Below are 23,765 nucleotides of genomic sequence, written 5' to 3'. Positions count from 1 at the left end.
ATACTTTAATCGTTTTGCAGAGTTTGTTTGGTCGATTCTGGTACTCTGATATAGAGACACAGTCCTCTAGAGGAATGCCTGCCACATCCTGATCTACCACAGTCCAACCACCACCAATCAGACTTTCCTACCACAACTCGGAGCACTTCAAACTGTTACGCTGTTGACTGCGCTCAGTGCTGATCCATAAGAATGAAACAGAGCTACAAGGCCCAAAGATTGCTAATACATGACCTTCTAAGAGAGATAAGCTGAGAAAGCCTGCTCTATCTTCACCACACAGTGAGGGCTATAAAGGCTGAGCTCTAGCCTTGTTGTCTCATGTGCTTGAGGGTTCAGCTAAAGCAGCTCTTTGCAGCTCAAATTGTGTCTCTGCACTCCATTTCGAAGAGATTCTGCCAGACAAGTAATTATGTGGTTAGCCTTGGCAAGTGGTGGGGGATAGCTGATTCTTGGTACAACTGAAGGACCAGAAGCCGAAGGCTCCGCTAGCCAGCTACAGTGATGCACTGTGTGGCAAACCGAAACCAGTCGGGAGCTACACTCCCTCTTTCCGAGAGGAAACTGTTTAAAGAGCCACACAGAGTCTCCTGTGTGCATGTGTGTGTGAATGCGATGCAGCGAGTACTTTTACTTAAGAGTGCAGGGATAGCCTAGGTTCACTGGGTTCAGCCACACTATGAATCTAAAGACTGCTTTGTATGCATGTGTTGGGTGTTTGTATGTGTTCAGGGGATTAGATTTAAGAGTTCCAAACTCTAAAAAAGCACAAAGAAAAATCTGTCACTTACTGACCAAATCACTGGCCACTATCCTCCCTAAGCAGACACAAACATAATTTGGATTAACCCACAGACCTTTGCATTGTTGTTTGGGGCATTTATTGCCCTCCAACAAAATCAAGTCACTTAAAATACACTGAAAAACAACAGGAGCTGACCCAAAGTGCTTCCCAGTAGTCCAGCATACAGAAGTATACAAGTGTACAAAAACACAGTGAACAGAAACAGTGATAAGACTGAACAGAGTGCCAAAAAATATCAAAGACCAAAATGTGCAAACATTGCCTTTATCCACTGTATTGTGGAGAGATTTAATGATTCTATTACCATGCAAAACAAATTCTAATAGAAAGTGACAGATCTAGCCTAATGCCTACTAGTACATACGGAAACCATATGGGCTTGTCATCATAGTAAAGACAGCTTCTGCTGCTCTAATCACTCCGACATAGCAGATGCACAGACTGAGGCATTATTGGCAAAATTAAAGCTTCTTCCCCCTTTTTCACATCGTGAAACAGCTGTCCAAAATTTGAGAGTGTAAGCTGGAGAGAAATAAGAGAACAAGGGAGAGTGGGAAAGAGAAAGAGAGTGCAATGAGGAAGGGAGCAATGGTCCAAAGTCATACCCCAGAGCGAGTCAGATAAGATACCCCAGAGCTGAGGATTAAGTTTTTGATCCAGATTTTAGTCTGGATTTGGAGCTTTTTCCGCAAGCTGGGTCCATCTGAAAGTCAGGGTTTGCTCAGCGATGTCATGTTGTTTATGTGCGTATTTGTAGGAAACAAAGCGACAGAAGAACGTGTTTACGGCTCATGGTCGCTTGGTATTCAGAGTACATCGCAGCCGGTGCCAACCACAGTAGAAGCAGTTAGCCAGTCCGGCAGTATCAATTTGTCAACATATCCCAGCAAAAATCCTCTGGGGCCCCTGGGAGCCAAAGCAGGGTATTGGTATGAGCGTAGAGTGCCTGGGGTGACCCAGCAGGCACTAAATACACACAGCTGTACACTGATATGGAAAGCAGCAAAATATGCACATATCACAATGACTACATACTAATTGTGACAAGTGTGTGGCAAATATACATATTTAGCCCCATTTACCATATTTACTAGCATTACAACAAAAATATACACACAGCTGCAGCGTTATATTAACAGCTGCTATAGGAAAGGGTCAAAGACAGTGCATGGCACGCAGCCTGTGTCCTCTGAATCACGAGTCAGCTGGAGGCTGAGACGACATGCAGAGCATGACATGAACACACACACATAGACACACACAGACACACACACGAACATATCAAGACAGGACTAAAGCTTTCCCTGACCTCTGACGTTCAACGCTGCATCCACCTACCCACATACACCCTTAAAGAGCGCATACTCAGGGGTATGATAAATTCACAAACTCTCATCCATTAAACATAATAAGGTGCAGGTTTTCTGCACATGATATATATAGTATGCAGCACACACTGACAGGCCTTACAAGTAACAAACAGTGAGATCTCGGGCATCTCTCTGACGCTTACCACACAGTGCATTTATAATTTACTGTGCATGTACTTTCTCTGGGATGTTCTTACTCTTCCTATTGGGCACGGAAAAAGATATAACTGAGGAATGCAGCGACCTATAACATGCTGTCGCTTTATTATGTTGAAGAAACTGCAAAAAGCAATTTGTTCTCACATTTGTTGTGGAAAGCTAACTGACTCTTTGCATTTATGCAAATTACATAAATTAGGGTGGAATAACCTAACTAGGTTTCACTTTTTTGATGACTGCATTGTCACCAGGTGGGATAAACTGCACCTAAAAGACAGAAACCACTGCAGTGCACTGCATCTACCTGTAAGTCACGGCCACACACCTAATACTGCAACTTTTATTGCGTGAGATGTAAAAGTACTTCCTTTCACAGTTGGTATTAAGGGCTATATATATATATTAGCTATAGAGAGCAAAACTACAACTGCCTTGGTTGTAAGCATACTTTTTAATGTTGTATTGGTGGACATCTAAGAGGATTACCTTACTTTTTTTGAGCCAGCGAAAAGTGGCCACTCCAGAAACTGTAGTTTCTGTAGCACTTCCATTCATTTTTCAGCCCTGGAGGTCCTGTTCAAACTACAGCTTAATTTCAAGGTCCTCTTACCTACATATTCTGCTGCTTTTTGACAATATTAAGCAATCCTTATTAGCAGATGGCGCTTGGTATAATGGAAAATTTGAGCATTAAAATCTCCATGACCTAAATGAGCAGCCTCCATCTGCTGATAAGGAACATGCTAGAGGGGATCATGTGAAGTAGTAGCAGATAAAGTCTCACTTGTTGCTCTCGTCTTAAAATTGCCTGTGTCAAGGCAGCAGGGGGAAAAAAGTGGACTTAGACATCAAAGATCTGACAAAGAGCCATTCTTGCAACATCCTTGCACCAAATCCCAGAAAATGACATAGTGCATTTGTGGACATGGACTACCATAAACACCAACAAAACACAAACAAGGATGATCAAAACCAGGATGGCAATTTACAAGGAATATTTGACATTTTTGGAAGATCTGCTTGTGAATTTTCTTGCTCTTGAGTTATAAAAAGAAAAGATTAAGCAGACTGTATACTGGGAGAAACAGAAAGCCAGGCTTTATTCAGAGGTAACAAAATCCTTCACTCATAAACATGCTATTATCTATTTAGCACATATGACAATTTTGACATTTTTGGTTAAACAGGATTGTGCAGGAATAATTTCAGTTAAAGCAATGTAATACTCACAGAAGGTCTAGCAAAAAACGCACAATAATTTAGAGAAGCTAATAATCCTGCTTATTAATCTCCCTCACTGCCACTGGACATAATGCCAGGGAAAATATAGTTCTATGCCTTTGATTGTTCTTTGTACCTTACAGCAACACACTCACATCAGGCAAATAGCTACCAACTCATTACACTCCCCCTCTATTGCTGTTAAATTGCAGTCATTTGTGTCTTTTAGGCAAATAGACTTGAGTGCTAAGCAAGCAGACATGCCCTGGCTGAAATATAATTGCCTTGACCAAATCTCTTTCTCAGCAGTTAAGAAAATTATATCTGCACAGTCTATATACCTCTGGAGCAAATGTGCACGAGCCTAATATGAATAAACACACCAACTTGGTCACACGCTGAAAATCATCCATCCAATGTATACGCCAGGATTGGTGTACTTCCTTTTAAGCCCCACAGAAGCTCTGCCCAGACCTCTAAAAAAAGAGGTATCATCTATACACCAATTAAACTGAGAATTGTCTAAAATTGTTCTTGTAGGCCTAGTTGCCACGGCAATTAAGCAAAGAAACTTGAGGACAAAGAAAAAAAAGAAGAAAATCTCAGGCTGGCTATTTGGAGGGGCACGCGAGAGGAAAAAAGAGCAGCATTGTTCTCTGTTTGAGCTCATACACACAAACACTAGCAGAGTGCTGACACCAATAAGCGGTCAATGATTTTCCTGGTTCTCCTCTATGGAAAGCCAATTCTCCTGAGGATGCTTAAAACACTGAAAGCCATGTGTAAACTCTACTCCTGCTCAAACACAGATATAAACACAAACACACGCAAGTCTAAAACCTGCCTTGGCAAATTCTCAACCTCCGTTTAACTTCTCTTTTTCTCCTTTACAACAAAGTGCATGTGTATGGATTAACCTTTCCTCTCCCTTTCTTTTGATATGCAGGCATACCCAGTCTTTCACCTTTAGCAAACTCCCTGTAACGGCCATTGCAGGAAACACAGAGGCCGTTATACATGAAGTATAACTCATACACGTGAGCTTGGGTCTTGAGAGTGAAAAACATGCAACACTTGAGCTAATTGTTAAGTGCTATTGTGAAAAAATGACCAAGCTTCCCTGTTTACTGAAATAGAATCATGAATGCTTTATGTAGTATGTATCCAAAATGTGTTTGATATTACGCTTGCACAATCACACTTCCTAATTAACTTCTCTTCCTTTGCCCCCTGTTTCCTGCTCACACATATACATGTTTTTTTTTGTACAGTGTAATTTCTCTATACCTCTGAGGCCCTGTATCCAATGAAGTAGAACAGAAACTGGAAGTAGAGCTGGAGACAGATGAGAAGGGTGAGTAGTGGAGAGCACAAAGTGAGGGAAAGTAAAAGCGAGAGGAAATGGGAATAAAATAAGTGGAACGAGAGCAATCGACAAGAAAGAGAATCTAGTGAAAGAGCAGGTCAACTCAGGCGGTGGCAGTGTGGAAGCGTCTACGGAGCGTTGCTGATGTGATGGCATGATGATGATGGTGTTGATGATTCACCGCTGGTAGGAAATCAGAGAGAAGAACGTATTATTATCACGCAGCTCAATTACACCGCAATTTCTCCCCGGCAGCGACAGCCTCTGCAGGGCTCCTCATTGAAGCTGATTTGGGAGGCCTGCGGCGTCTGGAGGACCAGAGAACGACTCAGCAGTGCGGTAAGACATCCCCACTTGAGAAGGGAGAAGAAGAGGAGGCAGGAGAGGACGACCGGGGAGTGAAAGAGTGGTATGAAGAGACTGAGCGAGTATTTAAGGAGAATGGTGAAAAATATGGGAGCGTCTGCGTCGAAATCTCATGAGCTCTGCACTTAAAGTGTTCGGCAGAGTGGAAGCAGGCAGGAAGGACAGACAGGATCTAAATGCGCTGCTGATGGAGAAAACACCTGTTCAGTAATGGGTACCAGCTCTCCGGCTGTTCCCGGTGCTTTAATATGAATACTGAAGAGCAGCTATTCAGGTGGTGCTTTATAATTTTATTTACTCCCAAAGTGTGTGTATGTTATGCATGAGCCAAGGGAGAAAGCAGAATGATGAAAACCTTTGTGTCCATGCAGTAGGGGTGTGTACGTCTGTGAGAGGCAGATTGCATGTGTGAGTGTTTTTTGTGATTCAGGACAGAGACCATTTTAATGATTTTATGCATTCTGCTGTTGCGTGCCTTTAGCACAGAAGGGACACTGAAGAGTGTGTGGGAGTGTGTATGCACATGTAGGCATTTTATGTAGGTGTTTGCATCTACTGGTGCATCCCTGCTGTCTCTAGTGTACCTGAGAATTTCCTGTACAGTGGCTACCCGACAGCAAGGGCAGCTTCAGCTGAACTGTTACAATTGACTTCATGGTGAGGGATTACTTAATATGACCTTGGCAATAAACTCTCCCGCATAACATGTCATGATCACGATTATGATTTGTTCTTTCAAACATCGCCGCACTTTACGATTTTATCACAGGAGATAACCTCTTTATGTTAGTGTAATCTGAGCACATTAATTTTAATCTAACATATCCTTAATGTATCTTTAATGCTGCTTTTCTAAATATTTATTTGTAAGAGATTAATTAAACCACTCTGTGCAATCTAAATAATGTTCAGAATATTGTTGAATTAATACAACTAGGGCTTCAACCAAACATTTGACTATCCAGCAACTCCTTTGTGGATTTTAATTTTAAGTTTTAGTGTTACTTGCTCTTGTTCTTAATTACTACAGACTTTCATATCTAGATTTAACTCCTTTTCAAATGCCTTTAACTGTTTTTTAATCCCTCTGCTTTGTAATGACTGTTCTCCAATTTGTGACTAAATGTGACTCAGTTACCCCCATCACACCATATTTGACTATTTTTCAACAATTTTTATTCTTGACTGCTTGATACAATCAACTTGATTTCCAACACAGCAGGTTTTCAGGTTTCAGCTCTGTTGAATGTATGACTCTACCTGCAACCTGCCACGGGCCAAACCATAACTAGCTGGTCAATGCAGTTAAACAGGAAATGGTATTTACCTTAGGAGCTGTTGGAGACCAAACTCAAGCTTAAACCGGGACACTCATGAGGAGAGAAAAAACTCACACAAATAATAGTCCTAGTTCGGTTTTTGTTATGTTTATGATCTCGTGTTGATTTTATAGTTCTCCTCCTTCAGGTTTCTTAGTCTTTAACCATTCTGGCCATTCCAGTTTTCTGTCTTCCTGCTTCAAAGTGTGCTGTTTGTTACTGTGTTTGGCATTTCCTGTTTTATTTTGTTAATCATAATACTTCCTGTCTTTGTCTCATTCATTTCTCTAATTCCCTAATTGTGTCCTAATTACTCTGGCTTGCTTAGCTTTGTGTTTCTTATTCTGTCGTTTGTGTCTTTGTTTGTCAAGCATTCAAGAGCAAAGAAAATTTTAAAGCAAGAGAAAAAAATAAAAAAGACTGATTTGGGGTAGGAAGCACAGTGTTGTGGTGCACTATTGCCTCATAGAAAGAAAAGAAAGTGTACTTTATTGATCCCCGTGGGGAAATTCCTCTCTGCATTTAACCCATTCACTCAGTGAAGCAGTGGGCAGCCATTGGGTGCCCGGGGAGCAGTGTGTAGGGACGGTACTTTCCATCCATTTTGTGTGGAGTTTGCATGTTCGCCCAATTTCTGCGTGGATTCTTTGCGGGTGCTTGTGCTTTCTCCCACAGTCCAAAGACATGCAGGGGGTTAGATTAATTGGTAATTCTAAATTGAATGAAGGTTTGAAGGGTTATCTGTCTCTATTTGTGTCTTATCTGTCTCTGTCGCTGCCACAAATTAGCTATCTGTCTAGAATGTACCCTACTTTTGGCCCTACAACAGTTGTTATAGGCTCCAGCTCCCCCACAACTCCCCCACAAGGGGAAGAATACATGAATGGATACATATTATACTGATACTTATAGGTGAATTTAAATCATACTTTTGCATTATTTTGCAAATAATGTGATGTTGTTCTTTAATATTCACCTGCTTGCATTTTTATTATTTAAAGTAAACCAGGTAGGTGACTGCCCCATTGCATGCATGGAGCTTGCATGCTAGAATTTTATCCATGGTTAATACAAAGAAATATCCTAATGGAACAACTTATCAGTCAGAGTGAAGAAGTAAACCAGTGGAGTCACACCAAGTCAGTTGTGTTGAAACATCAAGCTGAGATTATTCTTTCAAACATCTTCCTCAGTCTAATCCCAAATCAGAGCTCTTATTATATATTTACGGTTGATAAAACCTGCTGATCACTGTCTTGGCACCAGATTTCCACTAAATCTAAGATTTTACCAACAGAGAGAAAAATTACAGACCTGAACCCTGAAGGAGTGGAGACTATTTGGGCTCAGGTTAGTTTCCAGAAACGGTCTCCAACCACAGAAGTCTATGCCAGTGGGACTCAAGCTACACTAACAAGCCTTCAAACCAAACCGGGTTCCCCAGAGGATTACGCTGGGATTTGAGTCGACATCGGATTTGTAGAAGGGATGAGACGTTCATCTTTTCTTTTTTCCATCCAACATTTCTTCTTCCAGCTTTCTTCTGTCTTACATATCTGTCTTTCTTTCTCTGCATGTCTCTATCTCTCTTTTCTTTCCCCTCTGACTTTCTCTCTTAATCACGCAGACAAGTCTTCTGGGCTGTTGGCATTCAGCTCCAGTTGTGAGAAGAAGAAAAAAAAGAGGAGGAGGAAGAGGAATAAAAGCACTGCTGTCAGTTCTTCTTCTCTTGCTCTACGGGACTGGAAGGACAAAAGCTTTCCCTGACAGACCGGATAGCCCTATCTCTACCCAGCCATCATGTCTTTACCCTGTGTCTTCACCACACCGCCATGTGCTCTTTTCTCTTTCTGTCATCCTCCCTCCCTCTGTCTTACTACAATAACACAGTACATGGAGATTAGTGTATGGCATGTTGAGGAGGAAATAGCAAGGCGCTGGCTCATTGTCAGTGTCATTAGTACGTGTGGGCATGATTACATGTTAATGTATTTGCATTTTACATGTGGACCAGTGTGTTGCATGTTACTGCAACGATTTAAGGGAAGTGGACAGTCTGTCATGTGCTTCCTCATTGACAAGACTGTCATCCTAAGTAAGATGTGACCATTAGGGTTAAAAGAGGAACAATCTCCATACTGTTTAATGAGCCACAGCAAAAGCTCATTCATGGTGAATGCTGCAGGGTATCCAACAGAGATGCTACATATGCAGTGTGCAGTGTCATCAAGGCCAAAACATCAGCAAGAAAAGAGACGTGAGTGCCAGTACAGAAAATCTGACCTGCAGTTTCTCATCATGTCTACTTGACAGCCTACACCAGGAGGAAAGCAAATCACTTACTGTATGTTCCTTTAGAAAAAAGATAAAGATTACTTGAGTTTGTGTTTTAGCAGAAACCAGCTGCAGAGTTGCAGAAATGAGTTGTTAAATCAATCAAAAACTGAACTCAAACAGTTTGTGTGCACCGGTGGCAGAGATGATTTTTATATTTAAAAAAAAATAGTGGGTGATAATTTCTCACAGCGTTTAGTCTTTTAATGGCCAATTTTCTTCAAGCTGAATGTAAAATAGGCTTTTTAACATCAAATCAGAAAGACTAAGATAGCGCTTATGACCTCAGTATGTCATCATCGAGTTTATTTTCTCAGACAGCACTGCTTCAGAGATGCTCACACCTGTTTTTATTAATCAGCAAATTGCCAATCAACCATGATCGTGTAAAAAAATTGGCAGAATATTTCTCAGTTACATCTAAGACTCTCACGAGATTTGTAATTTATTAAGCGTTAGTAAATGAAAATCAACAGGACTGCGCTTGAGTTTTGCTAATCTCTGATTACTGTGCATGGTAATATGTATTACTTTTGTTTAACTGAGCTTCAAACATCTAGCTTTGTCAGACTGATTGTTCATTGTTTGTTAAAAAACATTTTTACATATGGAATCTGAGTTTTTCAGTGGGTGGCATTCATCTCTTTACTGTTTACACAAAAAATAAACGCTCTTTTTAAAGGGATAACCCTGAAACTCAAAAACAGCAAGATTAAAAAAAAAACAAAAAACTGGTATAATAATCCCTCCATATGGCGAGGTTCTAGTCCAAACCAGTGTTTGTGCGTGTATGTGTGCATTTATATTCAGCCTTTAAACTCTGTGCTAAATATTAACATGGATACCCGATTTTAGATAAATCTAATTTCACCCCCCCCCCCAAAGTTCGTCTCTCTGTCTCTCCCTCCCTTAAGGCTGTCTGCTAAGCCTCTTACCTGTGGGATTATTGGCAACGCTACGTATTTTATAGCTTTATTCATCTGGATGATGCGTTATTAATGTGTTGGGGAATGAAACCATCTGTAACGACAGGCAACGGATGATGGGAGGATGAAGGGCAGGGTGGGTGACGGAGAGGTGGGGTATGTCACACTGAGGCAGGAGAGTTGGCTGGTCTGAAGTTGTGGTGTGTAGTGATTTCTGTGTATGCAAATGTCGGGTTGACGCAGAGCTGTAATGAGTGATAATAGTGAGCTTTGTTTGAGTTGACGTGGCGGAAGCACCATGAACAGTAGTTATGAGCTTTGATTGTGCAGTTTTACAGATGAGGCAAACAAAGGCATCAAGCAGAGCACATCACACACAGAAACACATCCATATACAGAGTCTAATGTGTTGGCACATTACTCTGAGAGTGCACTGAGAGACACCAAAGCTGATTTTCTTTCAACTTTATCCCTTTCAAATTTATGGGAAAACCTGCATAAACGAGTGAACAAACATAACCAACACAACGGCATCTACACAGGACACAAAGACTCACAAAGCACTTTAGGACTGGAGAAAGCTTTTGTAGTTCAAATAGCTTTTGGAGGAAGTTCACACTTTTTGTGTGTGCACTGCAGGAAAAAGGAACTATCAGCAAAAGAACAACCTGATGGAGTGTACTGTAATACATATGGATTTAAGTGCGCTTGACCTGATGCAACATCAACAACTCCCATATTTCTTTTAAAAAAATGTAAAAGTTAGCTGAGGTACTATAAAAACACTTGGGAAGCAATTGTGTAAACAACAGATAGCTGGGTAGCACATGTAGAAATGGACTGACAGTAAATCCAGTTTATATTTAGCTTTCATGCAGCTGAGAAAATGCATGGGCTTGAATTGTTATTAAAAAAAAAAGACTTGATTATAAGGTTCACAGAAATAATATATACAGAAATAATAAAAAAATAAAAAGTGAATTAAATAAATAAATAAGAGGCAGGTTGTCCATAGTTTTGGACTTTCTAGGGCAAAAGCCAGGTCCCCTTTGTCACTGACTTCATGTCATTGCTGTGGTTGTAGTTATTACTATGCCACCCATTAGCTAACTAACTAATAAGTTGCAGATGCAAATGCAATATGAAAAAAAATATCAATGACAGGTATATAGTTCTTAGGGGTTTACCGCAGTTGGTGTTAACCCTCATGGACTCCCCAAAATTCAGCCCGATTTTGGAGTGACACGTTTGACAGTTTTTCGGTAAACGGGAGAATAACATTTAGATTCTCATTCCTCTTGTCCAGAAAAACAGTCATTAAGGAAAAAGCTGCGAAGCTTGTCTGATAAGCATCTGCCTTGTCATTACGGACGTTAACCTCATCAGTTCGATTTTTCATTAATTTTTGATTGAATAAAATGTCAGCGTCGTCATCTTGCATGGAGATCGACCATCATCTCCAACCAACAGAACAAAAGAAACATCATTCTTACGCTTAAATTTGAGAAAATGAAAATAAATAAAAGAAATGCACTTGCATAAATTTGTTGATCTATTAAACAATTATCAAAATTATTGCTGCTGATTCTGGTTTTTTTTTTGTAAACTATAGTAGAAACCTACCGGACAGTGAGTTAATTTCATGATGCTGTTAGCCCTTTGAACTGTTAAATAATTAATTAATGGAACACGCTTGATGCTCATCTCCTAAGCAAGAGTCAAGATGACTGACAGGACTGTGTGAGTCATTCTTCTCTGTGTTCTGCTCCTGATAAGTATGTTTCTCATGCTGTGACACCTGTTGAATAGTTAAATGGCTGTTCCTCCTTTGCACAATGTCAGTGGAGAAGAGGAAGACAAGGGAGCGAATGCTGCAAACTGATTACACTGAAAAAGCTTCCAATACATGCATAATGTGTGCTAGGAAGAGTGTTAAACAGAGAAATATCTGTGCTGTGGATTCTATGAAACTTTCAGTCTCCATGCTACAGAGCACATAATCAAAGTTTTAGGATGCCACACTGACACTGACATTTTTGCCTTTTAGTAGGCTCAGCTTAGTGAAATAACATGACAGGGTTTTAAGAGTATTGCATTATGATAATGATAAAATGTTTTTTCCGTTGCTGGAAGAAGCACCGGTGTCACGTATACAAATTACACTTCAACATCAAAGTGTCTTGGGTTTTCGATGTGTCTCTTTCAAGTCTGAGGTGCACACTTCCTCCCTTAGATCTGAATATGTTCCCACCTCTCTCTGTGACTAAAGGCACTTAAAAAAAGAAACTCCCTGTGTGTAAAAGCACAACCACAGTTGGATGCACTGACGGGCAGGCTGTGCTTTACTTTTGCCTCATTACAGGTTTAACAAAATAACACTTTATCAAATTCAAATTCAAATTCAAATTTTATTTGTCACGTACACAGTCATACACAGTACGATATGTAGTGAAATGCTTGGACAACTGCTCGTGACCTAAAGAGAACAAAAAAGGAAAAGGCTATGAATAAGATAGGAAATAAATATGAAAAATTAAAAAGGGTAAATTTAACTAGGAAGGAATAAAATATAAATTAAGGTTAAAAATGAAATAACTGTACAACACAAATTAGAATGAAGGGTAAATTTAACTGGGAAGAATAAGATAAATATATAAATTAAAGTTGAAAATAAAATAACTGTACAACAAAATACACAATACACAATATAGAACTATATAAGAATGTATGAAGAAATCTAAATATAAATAAATATATACACAATAACAGCAGCTGTACAAGTATTAACCGGAAATGAAGAATATAGTGACCAGTGTTGTGCAAAACCAAAGTCCAGAAAGTCCAGTGTGTGTGTAAGAACCATATGTGTGGGTCAGTACTGTGTGGTTATTGATGTAATGATTGAGACGTTTGAATTTTTAAATCACACAGTGCATCTTCATGGACTGTAATTATGTACGTTCAAAGGTCTGTTTAAAACAGAATAGCTCGCACTCTACAACGATTTACTTTAGGGGAGTGCCAATTTAACTGACAATTACCACTGTGAAAATGGCTTTGACAGGATACAAAACCCAGCACTGACAGTGACTGGCGCATGAAGTAGCGCCGGGGCAAGTGATACCGCCAGGAAGGCAACGTGAGAAAGCACTGAATTTAAAAATGGAAGAAGGTGAACAAGGTGAACAAGCAGCTTTTATCACAAAGTGAACAAAAGACTTTCAGGGAAGGACAAATGAATATTTTGACCCTAAACTCATAATACAATCACACTTTTGTATTACTTCACAGTGATTTACAGTGCATGCCTGAAGTGTCACAGTCAAAAATCAAATTTGCATGAATGACAATTAACATGTGAATGAATGTAAAAGGTGTACCCTGCCTCTCGCCCTATGACAGCTGGGATAGGCTCCAGCGCCCCCCGCGACCCTGAAAAGGATAAGCGGAAGCGAATGGATGGAATGGATGGATGGATGAATGTAAACACAGCACACAGTCTAATCTTTAACTATCTCTGCAGACTTGCCAGTTCTTTACTGCTTCACTTGGGGGGATTTAAGCCAACATTACTGTCAGTTAGGTGAGCGGCTGTATCTTAATCTATTATTTGTTTCACCGTGGTGTAAATCTGAGCTGCTCTTTCATGTTACACTTTTTAAAAAGCTTTTTATCATTATTTTCCAGTGTTTGCTAGCAAAAGGGGGCACAAGAAGCACAAGCAGTGGACATTTCTTGGAAAAAAAAAAATTTGCTCATAAATATAGACAACATTAGCACAAATGCAATCGTTTATCCTGTCTGCTCTTTAAACTACAGCACTACATGTATATGTACATTCAAAAAGGGAAATTTGAAAACAAAAAAATGACGCACACTCTGTGTGTAGCTATAAATTTCTAAGTGCATGTGGGTGTTTGTGGGGAACTGTTTCCCTGCACGCACACAACATTTTGGGTGTTTGTTGAGCGTGCTGGTGTGTATGTGTGTCAGTGTGAGTCAGCAGTGTGATCACGGACACAGTGTTGGTTGTGGTGGTGGTAGTTGGAGGATAGATGGTAGCAACAATGGATTTTAACAAAGCTCCTAAATATGACAAATCTAAGGTGTACATGTGAGGCGGTGTGCATGATGGCAAGATGAACGTTGGTCCCAGCATGACTAGAGAAAAAATGTTTCCATTTTAAACTTGATGTTAATTCTGACACTCTTTAAATCCATTTTAATGACAATAAAATATTGATATTCAAGCAAAGTGTGGCCAAGGATGTGAACACCTAGAGATACAGCTCACAGGACAGCAATCGGAAGCTTCCTCCCAAAAAATTTTCCCTAATTTGAGAGCAAAACTTGTGTTTTGCTCCGACTCAGAACTAACAAGGCCTTGTCAATCACAAACAATTTGATTAACATATCTGCTGTTTTTTGCTTCTTTGAAGAAATTGGATATACACCAAAGCCAAATGTGTCTCTGTATTGAATATCTTTATATTACAATAAAATTTATAATAATTTGAGGTTAAGCACATCATATATCATCACCACACTGTGGAAACATGTTGAAAAAACAGTAAAAAGACATCTCCAGATGGTTTGTAATGCCATATTTGCTATTGGAAACCATTAGGAAAACTCAGCACAATGGAAAAAGTGTACATCAGTGGTAATGTTACGTGTCTTACCATGACTAATGGGAAAACTCTTTACAACACGTGTGAGGTGGACACCCGCTGGGCACATGGGGATGATGATAGTATATGACTAGTGCAGCAGATGGAAAGAAACCGCTGACGACCAGATGTGAAGCCAGACTCTTTTCAGAGCTTTCCTCAGTCTGCTGCTGAAGGTAGATTGGTTTAATTCTGGCACATTAACAGTTTTTCACATCTATCACCAGCACCGCCTTAATAAGCACCTATTAATAATAATCATGATACTAATTCTTGTAATAAACCGATGTCAGGCAAAACAAGACAGACTAATTAATACGTGCAGAACTTTTTGGTCATGAATCTTTAACAGGTAGCCACAGCGTGCGTGAAAAGACAAATTCAGAGCTGACATAATATCACTCGTGATTAAATCCAGTTATTTGTGAAGGAAAGCCGTGGTGTCTGTTGGACTAGAAAAGAAAATGTCTACACTCTCGAGCAGAATTTCCCTGAAGAGACACGACAGGAAACAACCACTAATGACAACTGTAGCTCCTGCCTGCTGGGATGACACATCCAAAGCTATGCATAATGTTTCCATCCAACACAAGTTATCACATAGAAATTCTTCTATTGTCATACTGTAGCTTGTGGCTCATTCTATTCTGGATCAAAATGCTGCTATCCCCTCTCTCTGATGTGGTGACTCATATAGCATCAGTTAGCAGGTGCTTATGCATCAGCCTTAGGCTGGACAACTCTGCCATGCCAAGCCACATACACAAAAACACACACACAAACCAGCCACAAGGCGAAAAAAAAAAATGCAGCGATTAACCAGTGTATGTGGCCGAGAGCACCAGTTGAATTTATGAATCCGGGGGGGCCACCAAAGTGGAGAGAGCAAGCAGAAATCCGACAGGCATGGAGCAAGTGCGCTCATAGGCTGTACTGACTGGATACAGGCTGACTGTATGTGCTTTAACAGTCATATACATCTGGCAGATTGTTTTTAAAGCAGCGAGGAAAAAAAAGGTCTTGACACCCAACTGTTACTCTTATGTCATACATGTACAACACATTAAAATAGATATAAAACCATAAAGCGTTAGAAGATAAACTCACTAAGAAGGACCACTGTCTACACAGGAGTTATGCAGGGATATTTCATTAGAGGATTCTCTGTCAAAAAATAGAATACTGACTCAAATATAACCTTGCTTCGGCGTGACTTTGCATTGCGGAGATGCCGGCAGGTGGAACTCAGTGTCCCACCACATGAAGCGAGTGAATCACTAGAAAATCTGCGGAGGAGACAGATGATACAGTGCACGGCTCTGAGAGACTGGCTGTCGCACAGTGTATCAAACTACATCAAAGCCTGTTATCTACTGGTTGCATGGTGGATGAGGAGTGGGCTACACATGAATGACTGGCAGCTTTATGAAGGGAAACTACTGCACACTTGCCAGGAACAACGGTGTCCAACTTTTTCAGGGCAACCTAGCTGCTTGACAAGAACCCCAGTCAGAAGCTCGGTTTTCGAGAATGTAATCTGATACATCAGGTTGTGAAAATTAATCAAACGATGTGTGGAAGAACTGTGGAACCGTTCAGTATGTTAGCCTCTGGCAAAAAATGTCATTTTGTGGAACCTGCAAATAAATATTTGGATTTGTAGAAGCCAGTTTTTTTTAAAGATTTTCAAAGAGTCAAACGTGAAATTAGATTCTCTAAATGACTGTAAATGGGTACACTCCCACAGGCAATAACTTAACTTGATTTAGTATTATTGATTTATTCATATTGTTTTCAAGATGTTCATTATGCTGGTCTGGGAGTTTGTTTCGGCTCCACGTCTGTCTTGTGCTTCGTGATTCACGCTGCCACAACCAATAAAACTGTTCCTGTTTTCACAAACAGGCTCTCTGTACACTCCAAAACTACTTTGCAAATTAGGTTATGTTTCTATTTGGCCTGCTGAGACAGTGCTGCTGAGCCATGCAGCAACTGTAGTTGACTTGAAATACCAAACAGAGCATGACAGGTATAGGCTACAACCTCAGCCACTGACTCTGCTATTAAAACAGCCTTATTTAGAGAAGGATTTACCCCTCTGTGCTATTATTCCACACTGGAGAGAGCAGCGTGTGTGCGGGCTGACTCCAGATTTCATACTCAGCTTTGGCATTTCAAACTCAAGTCTGGACACGAGTGCGTTCATTTAAACGGACGTTCAAACGGTGCAGTGTGGCTCCAGACCAAAGCGAGCATCCAGCCGAGGATGCCAGTCTCCCAGCACTGGTAGAGTAAAAAAAAAAAAAAAGGGCTCGCTTTGCATCTGACATCCTATCATTTCCTTGCGAGACAGCCTTTGCTCTACTGACAACAATTCAAACACTCATTTGGGCCCTGCCGTGTGCGTGGAGATGTTTGACCTGCCTGCCAACCCCATTCATCCCCGGCGAGACAGTCTTTTTTTCGCGGGGGATACGATATGAATACATCGGCAGCGCCTCTGTCTTACCGGCTGCTGTGTGTGGCGAGACCCCCCTCTCCCAGGCGGAGGGAGATGCTGCCGCTGCTTGTCCCCGTGCTGGAAATAGTGGCTGCCAGCGGCTTTGTTGCCCGCGACCCGGTCCCTCTTCTCCCGCACGTTTGACCCTCCGTTTTCTCTTTCTTCCCCGGAGTCGAGGGTGCTGAAGTTCCACACAATCAGCGTCTGCACCAGCAGCACCGTGAGGGCAGCTATGAGCGCGGACCGCGACCGTCGGGCCAGCCTGCGAGCACACAAGCCGCCGACCATCTTCGCACCGGGCTGCACGGAGCTGGAGGACCGTCTGTGGCTCTGCGCAGCGCGACGGGAGGAAAGAGTGGAAGTAGAGGGAGGACGAGGAGGAGGAGGAGGTCGTGGTGGAGAAGGAGGGAGGGAGTCTCGGTTTTACGGCGGCTGAGGCGAGGAGAAGCGTCGAGAAGGAGACACAGGGCCACCGTGTGGTGAAACTCGGTGAGCTTTCCAGCAGCAGAGGATGCTCCCGGCATCTGTACGGCTGTCTCTGCTGTTCACTGTCCGTGAGAGGAACTGAAGTCTCATTTTTCATCTTTTAAAGGAATTCAGGTAATGACCAAATAGCTACCTGCAAATGTTTGAAATGGCCGATGTCACTATCATTAGAGGGCAGAAAACAGCCGTAAGGCTTAAATGGGTTCTTGTCAGACACTGGCAGCTTTTATCTAATGCACCCCAGTGGAATTTTTTAGGGCCTTTCTGGGTTTTAGAAAGATTATCTCCTTTGCACTACATTTGCTGCAGCCCAGCTGGGATCCAATAGGAAAATTACATTTGTCCTCCCCCATGTGCTACAGCTGAATAATGAAGCTGGTGATTTGCCCTCAGTCCAAAATGAAATATAATTTTCATTATGGGGGCTGGTCATCTGGTCAACTGTCCTTTTAACCAATAGACCCACCTGCTTTTAGTACTGGCTGTGTGATTATGTCCACACAGCCACTTTTTGTTTTTTTATTGTTACTGTGTGGAAGAGAAGTGCTCATTGACTGGTTACTGTAGCACACCTTCTGCCATGGATTTAATGAGTCTTTCGCTCTCTCTAACGTTCTTCCTTCATACCAGCAACATAATTACGATTTCAGAATAGACTGAGAGCAGGATTCACCATCTTACCAAGGCTTTTCTAAACCCTTTGATAGATTCAAGATGAAACTATTTTCCCATCCTTCAGTTCGTTGGTAGTTTATTTTATTTTGACTTGTACAGTATTTCTGAGGAAACCTCTCTTTGGCCACTCTCTCTGTCTTACACTTTCTTTCTCTCTTCTAAAACGCTCCATGGTTCCCAGGTTTTTTATAAATGACAGAAAGAAAGTAATAATATCTCCTCCAACAGGCCTTTTTATACACAGCAGGCATTTTGACTTGCCATTGTAGAAAAAGCGTAGGTGTTGCTAAAAACATTAAAAATGGCTCAAGTGTTCCAGTAAGTCACAACAGTGACCCAGCATGAAGAATACCAGGAGCCTGGAACTGAGGAAGCTGAATAGAATTCAGTCATCAATAATTTTATTCTTTTACAGCTGTGCTTTCCCTGCTGTGACATGCCAAAATGACTTATGTGAAAAATGCCTGTGTTTGGAGAGTGGAGCTGTCCTAACAATCAGCAGGTGGCGAATATTCATGCAAATGGCACCAGTTTGTTGTTATTATTATTATTATCTTAAATTTACATGCAGCTTATTGCGTTTAACATCTCACTCATGAGAAAAAAACAGAAACCACTAGAGACAACCAAACTGAAAGTGAAAGCACTCAAAGCTTTTAAAACAGCAAAATTAGCAAACATTTTAAACTTTTTTTTTGTTTTTTTGTTATCGGATCAGATTTGACTGATTATTATTTTTTTACATATTGTTTTTTTTTTTAATGTCCACATAACCATTAAATTATAAGTCAATTTTTAGACAATGCTGCTACATAACTACACAAAAAGTTTCTGTTATTGTTCCAGAATGGCTTCAAAATTAGGAGAATTTAAATACATTTCAAAACAACTAGAAGTGACATTGAAATGCTCAAATGATTAGCATTTTCATAAAGAAGGACATATCTTTAATGGCTTTATAGTTTAGCTTTACCCCTCTGGCTCTCTTCCACAGCATGTCTTTTATCCTGTTTTCCATCTCTCTCCCCAACCGGTTGCAGCAGATGGCCCCGCCCCTCCCTGAGCCTGGTTCTGCCGGAGGTTTCTTCCTGTTAAAAGGAAGTTTTTCCTTCCCACTGTCGCCAAAGTGCTTGCTCATAGGGGGTCATATGATTATTGTGTTTTTCTCTGTATGTATCATTGTAGGGCCTACCTTACAATATAAAGCGCCTTGAGGCTACTGTTGTTGTGATTTGGCGCTGGTTAAATAAAACTGAATTGAATTGAATTAACATGTGATACAGCTAGTTAGGTAAGGTATTATGATGGGTTAATATGAAGAAAGGAAATCTTGCCATTTGAGTTCCAGTGACAACGCCACAGTGTCACTGATTCTCTAGCAACTGTGTTTGTGTTTATTTCACTCCAGTGACACACTTATTCAGTAATTTCATAGCCTAATTTCAAAAAGTTCTCCTCAGACTGGTGACTCATCTTGGATAGGTCACTTAATCACTTACATAAAACCATTTCTTAAGGCGTACGTACACCTTAGAAATGAATCCATGAAAAAATCCAAAGCTCTGTAATGCTGACGAGTAACCAGAAGCCCGCACCAAACTCTGCACCTACTGTTACTAATTACCATTTACATTCAGACTAAGAAAAAAGAAAAAGAATCTGGCACTGATGATGTCATTCACACTTAAAAGGAGATTCGCTCGCTGAGAGTTTGTGTAGGAAGCTTCACAAATAACTCTCATGTCCCACTCTGAGGAGCGAATATTTTTATACCAATCAAACTTTCAGTTGAACTCTTCGGAGTGATTCAGAGATGGGTGTTAAATACGCTTCCTGAGCTCTACTGGCTCTTCTATCTCTGAGTAACAGAGATAGAAAGCTTAGATACACAGCCCCATACTTCACCTACACCTGCAGTTTGGTTATGCTCCGTTTCTACAGTAGGATTACATTCACGCTACCACGGTTAAGACCTGGTCCTGTTATAGAATAAATGCAATATATCACTAAAAGCAGTCACAAACCTTCACCTATGAGTCAATAAAATAAAAAAATAACAAAAGTAGGGCTGAGTACTGTGTAACAGGGTGCAAAAACTTAAAGCTGAATCCAAACTAATCTTGAAATCAAGTTCATTGAGTGTTGAATTTCAGCAGTGGCCTACCCACTGGGCTCAGTGGGCTCCGTAGGAAGTGCTACCACACTCAGTAAATGTGCTCAGTCAATCAGCCAATCACAGGGAGATGAATGTATCAGGGCTTCATTACACCATCCAACATGGATTACAGCACACCTATGGGCGGCCACTCACTATAAAACATCCAAACTGTTTTAGATTTTACATTTTCTGTTGGTTCTTTTGGGTCAAACCCAGGAAATGCAAATTCTGATACGTCCTAGTTTAATTGACACACAGCCATTGAATTTCCTTTGTTTACACGAACAGACCTTTCATTAAAAATGATCATTCTCCTTTAGAAGTTATTAGACATATGGTCTCTATATATAATATATGCATATTTCTTTGTTTTGCATATTTATTTTATATTAGAACATTTATGTGCACTTCCTGCCTGCATTACAATAAATTCCTTGCTGTGCCCTAAATCATATAGGGGATGAGAATAGTTTTAACATGTTATATATGTAAAGATATTATGTAACATTTTTAAATTATATGCAGAATGTACTCTCAGATTATTTCATTAAGTCCACTGAAGACTGTAATTTACGTGGGTGACTGTATACTGGCCCCAGTATTGCAAACTGACCATGAGATGAAGCTGCAGTCCATCCACCAGTGGTGACTCAGAAAACAAGGCTCTCTCTGTTGGTTAGTTTACTATAGAGAGAAGAAGAGGACAATCCCTTCAATTTCCCACTAGATGTTTAGCCTTGAGTTTCCCTGTGGCTGTGATATACATCTCTTTAAGAGAAGAGTTCTGAAAAATTCACATTTCCCAGTCAGATGTTTTATGATAAAGGTGCCTGGCTATCTTACATAATTATGATCATGATTAGCCTTCATATTCCTACCTGTTCTTGCCTTAACTCACTAATTTTGAGCATTAAGGGAGAGTGAAAAAAACTAGAGAACACCGTTAAGCCTAAAAGTTATATCTAACATTAGCAAACATTTACACAGACTTATTTCTATACTTTTTTTCCAACTCTAATAAAAAGAAAATCTAGCATATTTGGGGCCTACTTTCAGGTACTTGCCACAAGGGCTGACCACAGAAGGTAGCTCTGCATGTTTGAATTGGCAGACTTCTACTAGATCCTCTTCCAAAATATTCCTAAGGGCAGATTTTTGTCTCTGGCTGGAATTGAACCAACAACCTTAAATGCCCTAACAACTACACCATGGGAGGCATCCCTCTAATTTCAGCTTATTTTAGCCATGGTGGGGTCAAATACTTGACAGTGTTTATTAGCAAGTCACTAATTTTGTCTTGTTTTTTGGTCTAAAAGCAACACCTTTTACATAGCATACAGCTGTTTGATCCACTCACACACTGATTATTAAACTTAAATTTGATTAGACACATCACAAGAATGAGTGATGATGAAAGTAAAACCCTCACAGTGTTGTGGCTTACAACTGCGACATCGTGATCAACAATTACTATTGATCCAACATACCGAGCCTGTTGATGTTAAAGCTCAAGCAGCCATACCATTAGTTTGTCTAATCACTCAAAATGAACAGCTCTATTTGATGTAACGGTTCCAGTTTCATCTGTCTTACATTCAAGCATAAACTGAAGCTTTTAATGCAAGCTGCTGGGCTATGCGGGGAGTATTTTTCAAGACATAACACACCAGGGACAGTTACATCAGACCCTGAGAATTGGTAAATGAAAAAATAGCCTGCTGCCTACTTGAAGCATTTATCATGTTTACTCTGTGGTGTTGAATAAGTGATTGAGCTTTAGGCGACTAAAGAAAAATGAGGATGACTATTAAAAACATTTCAAAAGGCAAATTTAAAATGGTTTACTGTCCGGAGAGTTTAAAAAAATTGTGTCAAAACATTATGTCTACCAAAACCTACTGTGCTATATATCAAAACAGTCCAGGCCCACTTAGGCATGGGCTGTTTGAGACCTCTAAATGTGTCCTGTATTATTAAGGATCTACTTTAACAGCAGTTCCATTATGTCCTGTAAGCTGGGAGTATGAGCTACCGTGGACTCCAGCATCCCCCAACACCCCATCACTTGTTTGTGCCTACCTACTTGAACCACTGTTAGTAGGCTCTTATCCCTGCTGCCTGGGAGCACCCCGCAGGCCTTGCAGTTTGGCTCCAACCCAATCTTGTGGCTCATGTCAAACTTACTTAGACCTTTACACCTTCCCATTTGTCCACATCCAAGAAGTTGCACATGAGATCCACTTCCTCGGTTGCACGAGGGCTCTCGAGGTAGAGTGGTTTGCCAAATTATTTGAAGGTCAGTCGTTTGATCCCCACCTCCTCTTTTTGATGTTTTAAGGTATCCTTGGGCAAGATACTGAACTCCAGATTGCCCCCCTATGCTGTTATTGGTGTGTATGCATGTAAAATAGCTTTGAGTGGTCAGGAAGCCTTGAAAAGAGATATTTAAATGCTCTTTTCAAGGCTTTAGTGTTGATTTTCAATACTATGTTGAATGCATATTGAAAGAATAACTGTTCCCAGCTGGAACAAGATTTTCCAGCATTTCCATGGCTGTGTCCTACAACACTCAATGTGCCCAATATTGAGGGAATACACTAATTATCAGACTATCCTCTGCACTAAAGAAAAATGACACAAAACTGTATCCAATTATATTCATCATCCATTATAATCAATTTATTTGAGGACCTGGGATTGAAATTGGGTTAGTTATTCATGTCAGTTAAACATGTCGTTAAACAATAATGTACTTCTATAGTGCTTTGATTTTTTCTTTGACCCTGGCTAAATCCTAAGTGCTGGTTGTGCACTAAGGATCAGAAAGCTTTTGGATATATGAGACATCACTAGCGACTTTATTTCATAATCGAGTCTTTCGTGAGAGCTATTCATTCTTCTTTGTTTTGGAGTAACACAACACCAAGGTGAATAAATAAGAAGACACGTGGGACACAGACAGTGGCTATAGCTTTCTGGCAACTTGGTAGCTAAATGAAAGTCAAAACAACATAATTGAAGTAGAATGGACAAAATATTCTTGATAAAAATTCTGACACTAGTCATTGTGTGAATATATCCTGCACAGAATTGGAAAGTAAAGTATATGCTGTAGTGGGTTTGAAATTATCTTTTTGAGGTTCACACTGCAGTTTTTCATCTTCAGGAATGCCTTGACTGACACAGACACAAAGCACACGCAGTCCCAAACCACAGCTTGATACAAGACAAAGAATGTGAGCTGTTAACGCTGTGACAAGGCAATAAGACATTCTTACCATCCTCAGGCTTCCATCTTTATTTTCAGCTTAACTCCAAGTTTGTCTTGTACAAGACTTTTCGCTTAGGAAAGACTTTTAAAAAGAAGCGGGCCATTTCAAGGAAAATGTGAGGAAAATGAATTTGTTTTG

The 23,765-nt window shown here is 40.4% G+C and overlaps 1 protein-coding gene across 1 annotated transcript in view; it reads right to left on the bottom strand.

Annotated features, from left to right (window-relative positions):
- The window catches only part of xylt1 (xylosyltransferase I), an 82,190-nt gene extending 64,786 nt beyond the window's left edge, over positions 1-17,404 (bottom strand). The window contains exon 1 of the mRNA XM_085410612.1: positions 17,046-17,404. Coding sequence (XP_085266738.1) covers positions 17,046-17,324 — 279 coding nt within the window. The 5' untranslated portion in view covers positions 17,325-17,404. The remainder of the gene's footprint in view (positions 1-17,045) is intronic.
- Between the last annotated feature and the right edge of the window lie 6,361 nt (positions 17,405-23,765).

The sequence above is a fragment of the Rhamphochromis longiceps genome, linkage group LG6 (genome assembly GCF_057381845.1).
Source record: "Rhamphochromis longiceps isolate RC_006_pf linkage group LG6, R_longiceps_female_GT1.1, whole genome shotgun sequence".
Taxonomy (NCBI): domain Eukaryota; kingdom Metazoa; phylum Chordata; class Actinopteri; order Cichliformes; family Cichlidae; genus Rhamphochromis; species Rhamphochromis longiceps.
Note: the sequence above shows the minus strand (reverse complement) of the source record. Positions and strands in the feature narration are given on the sequence as shown.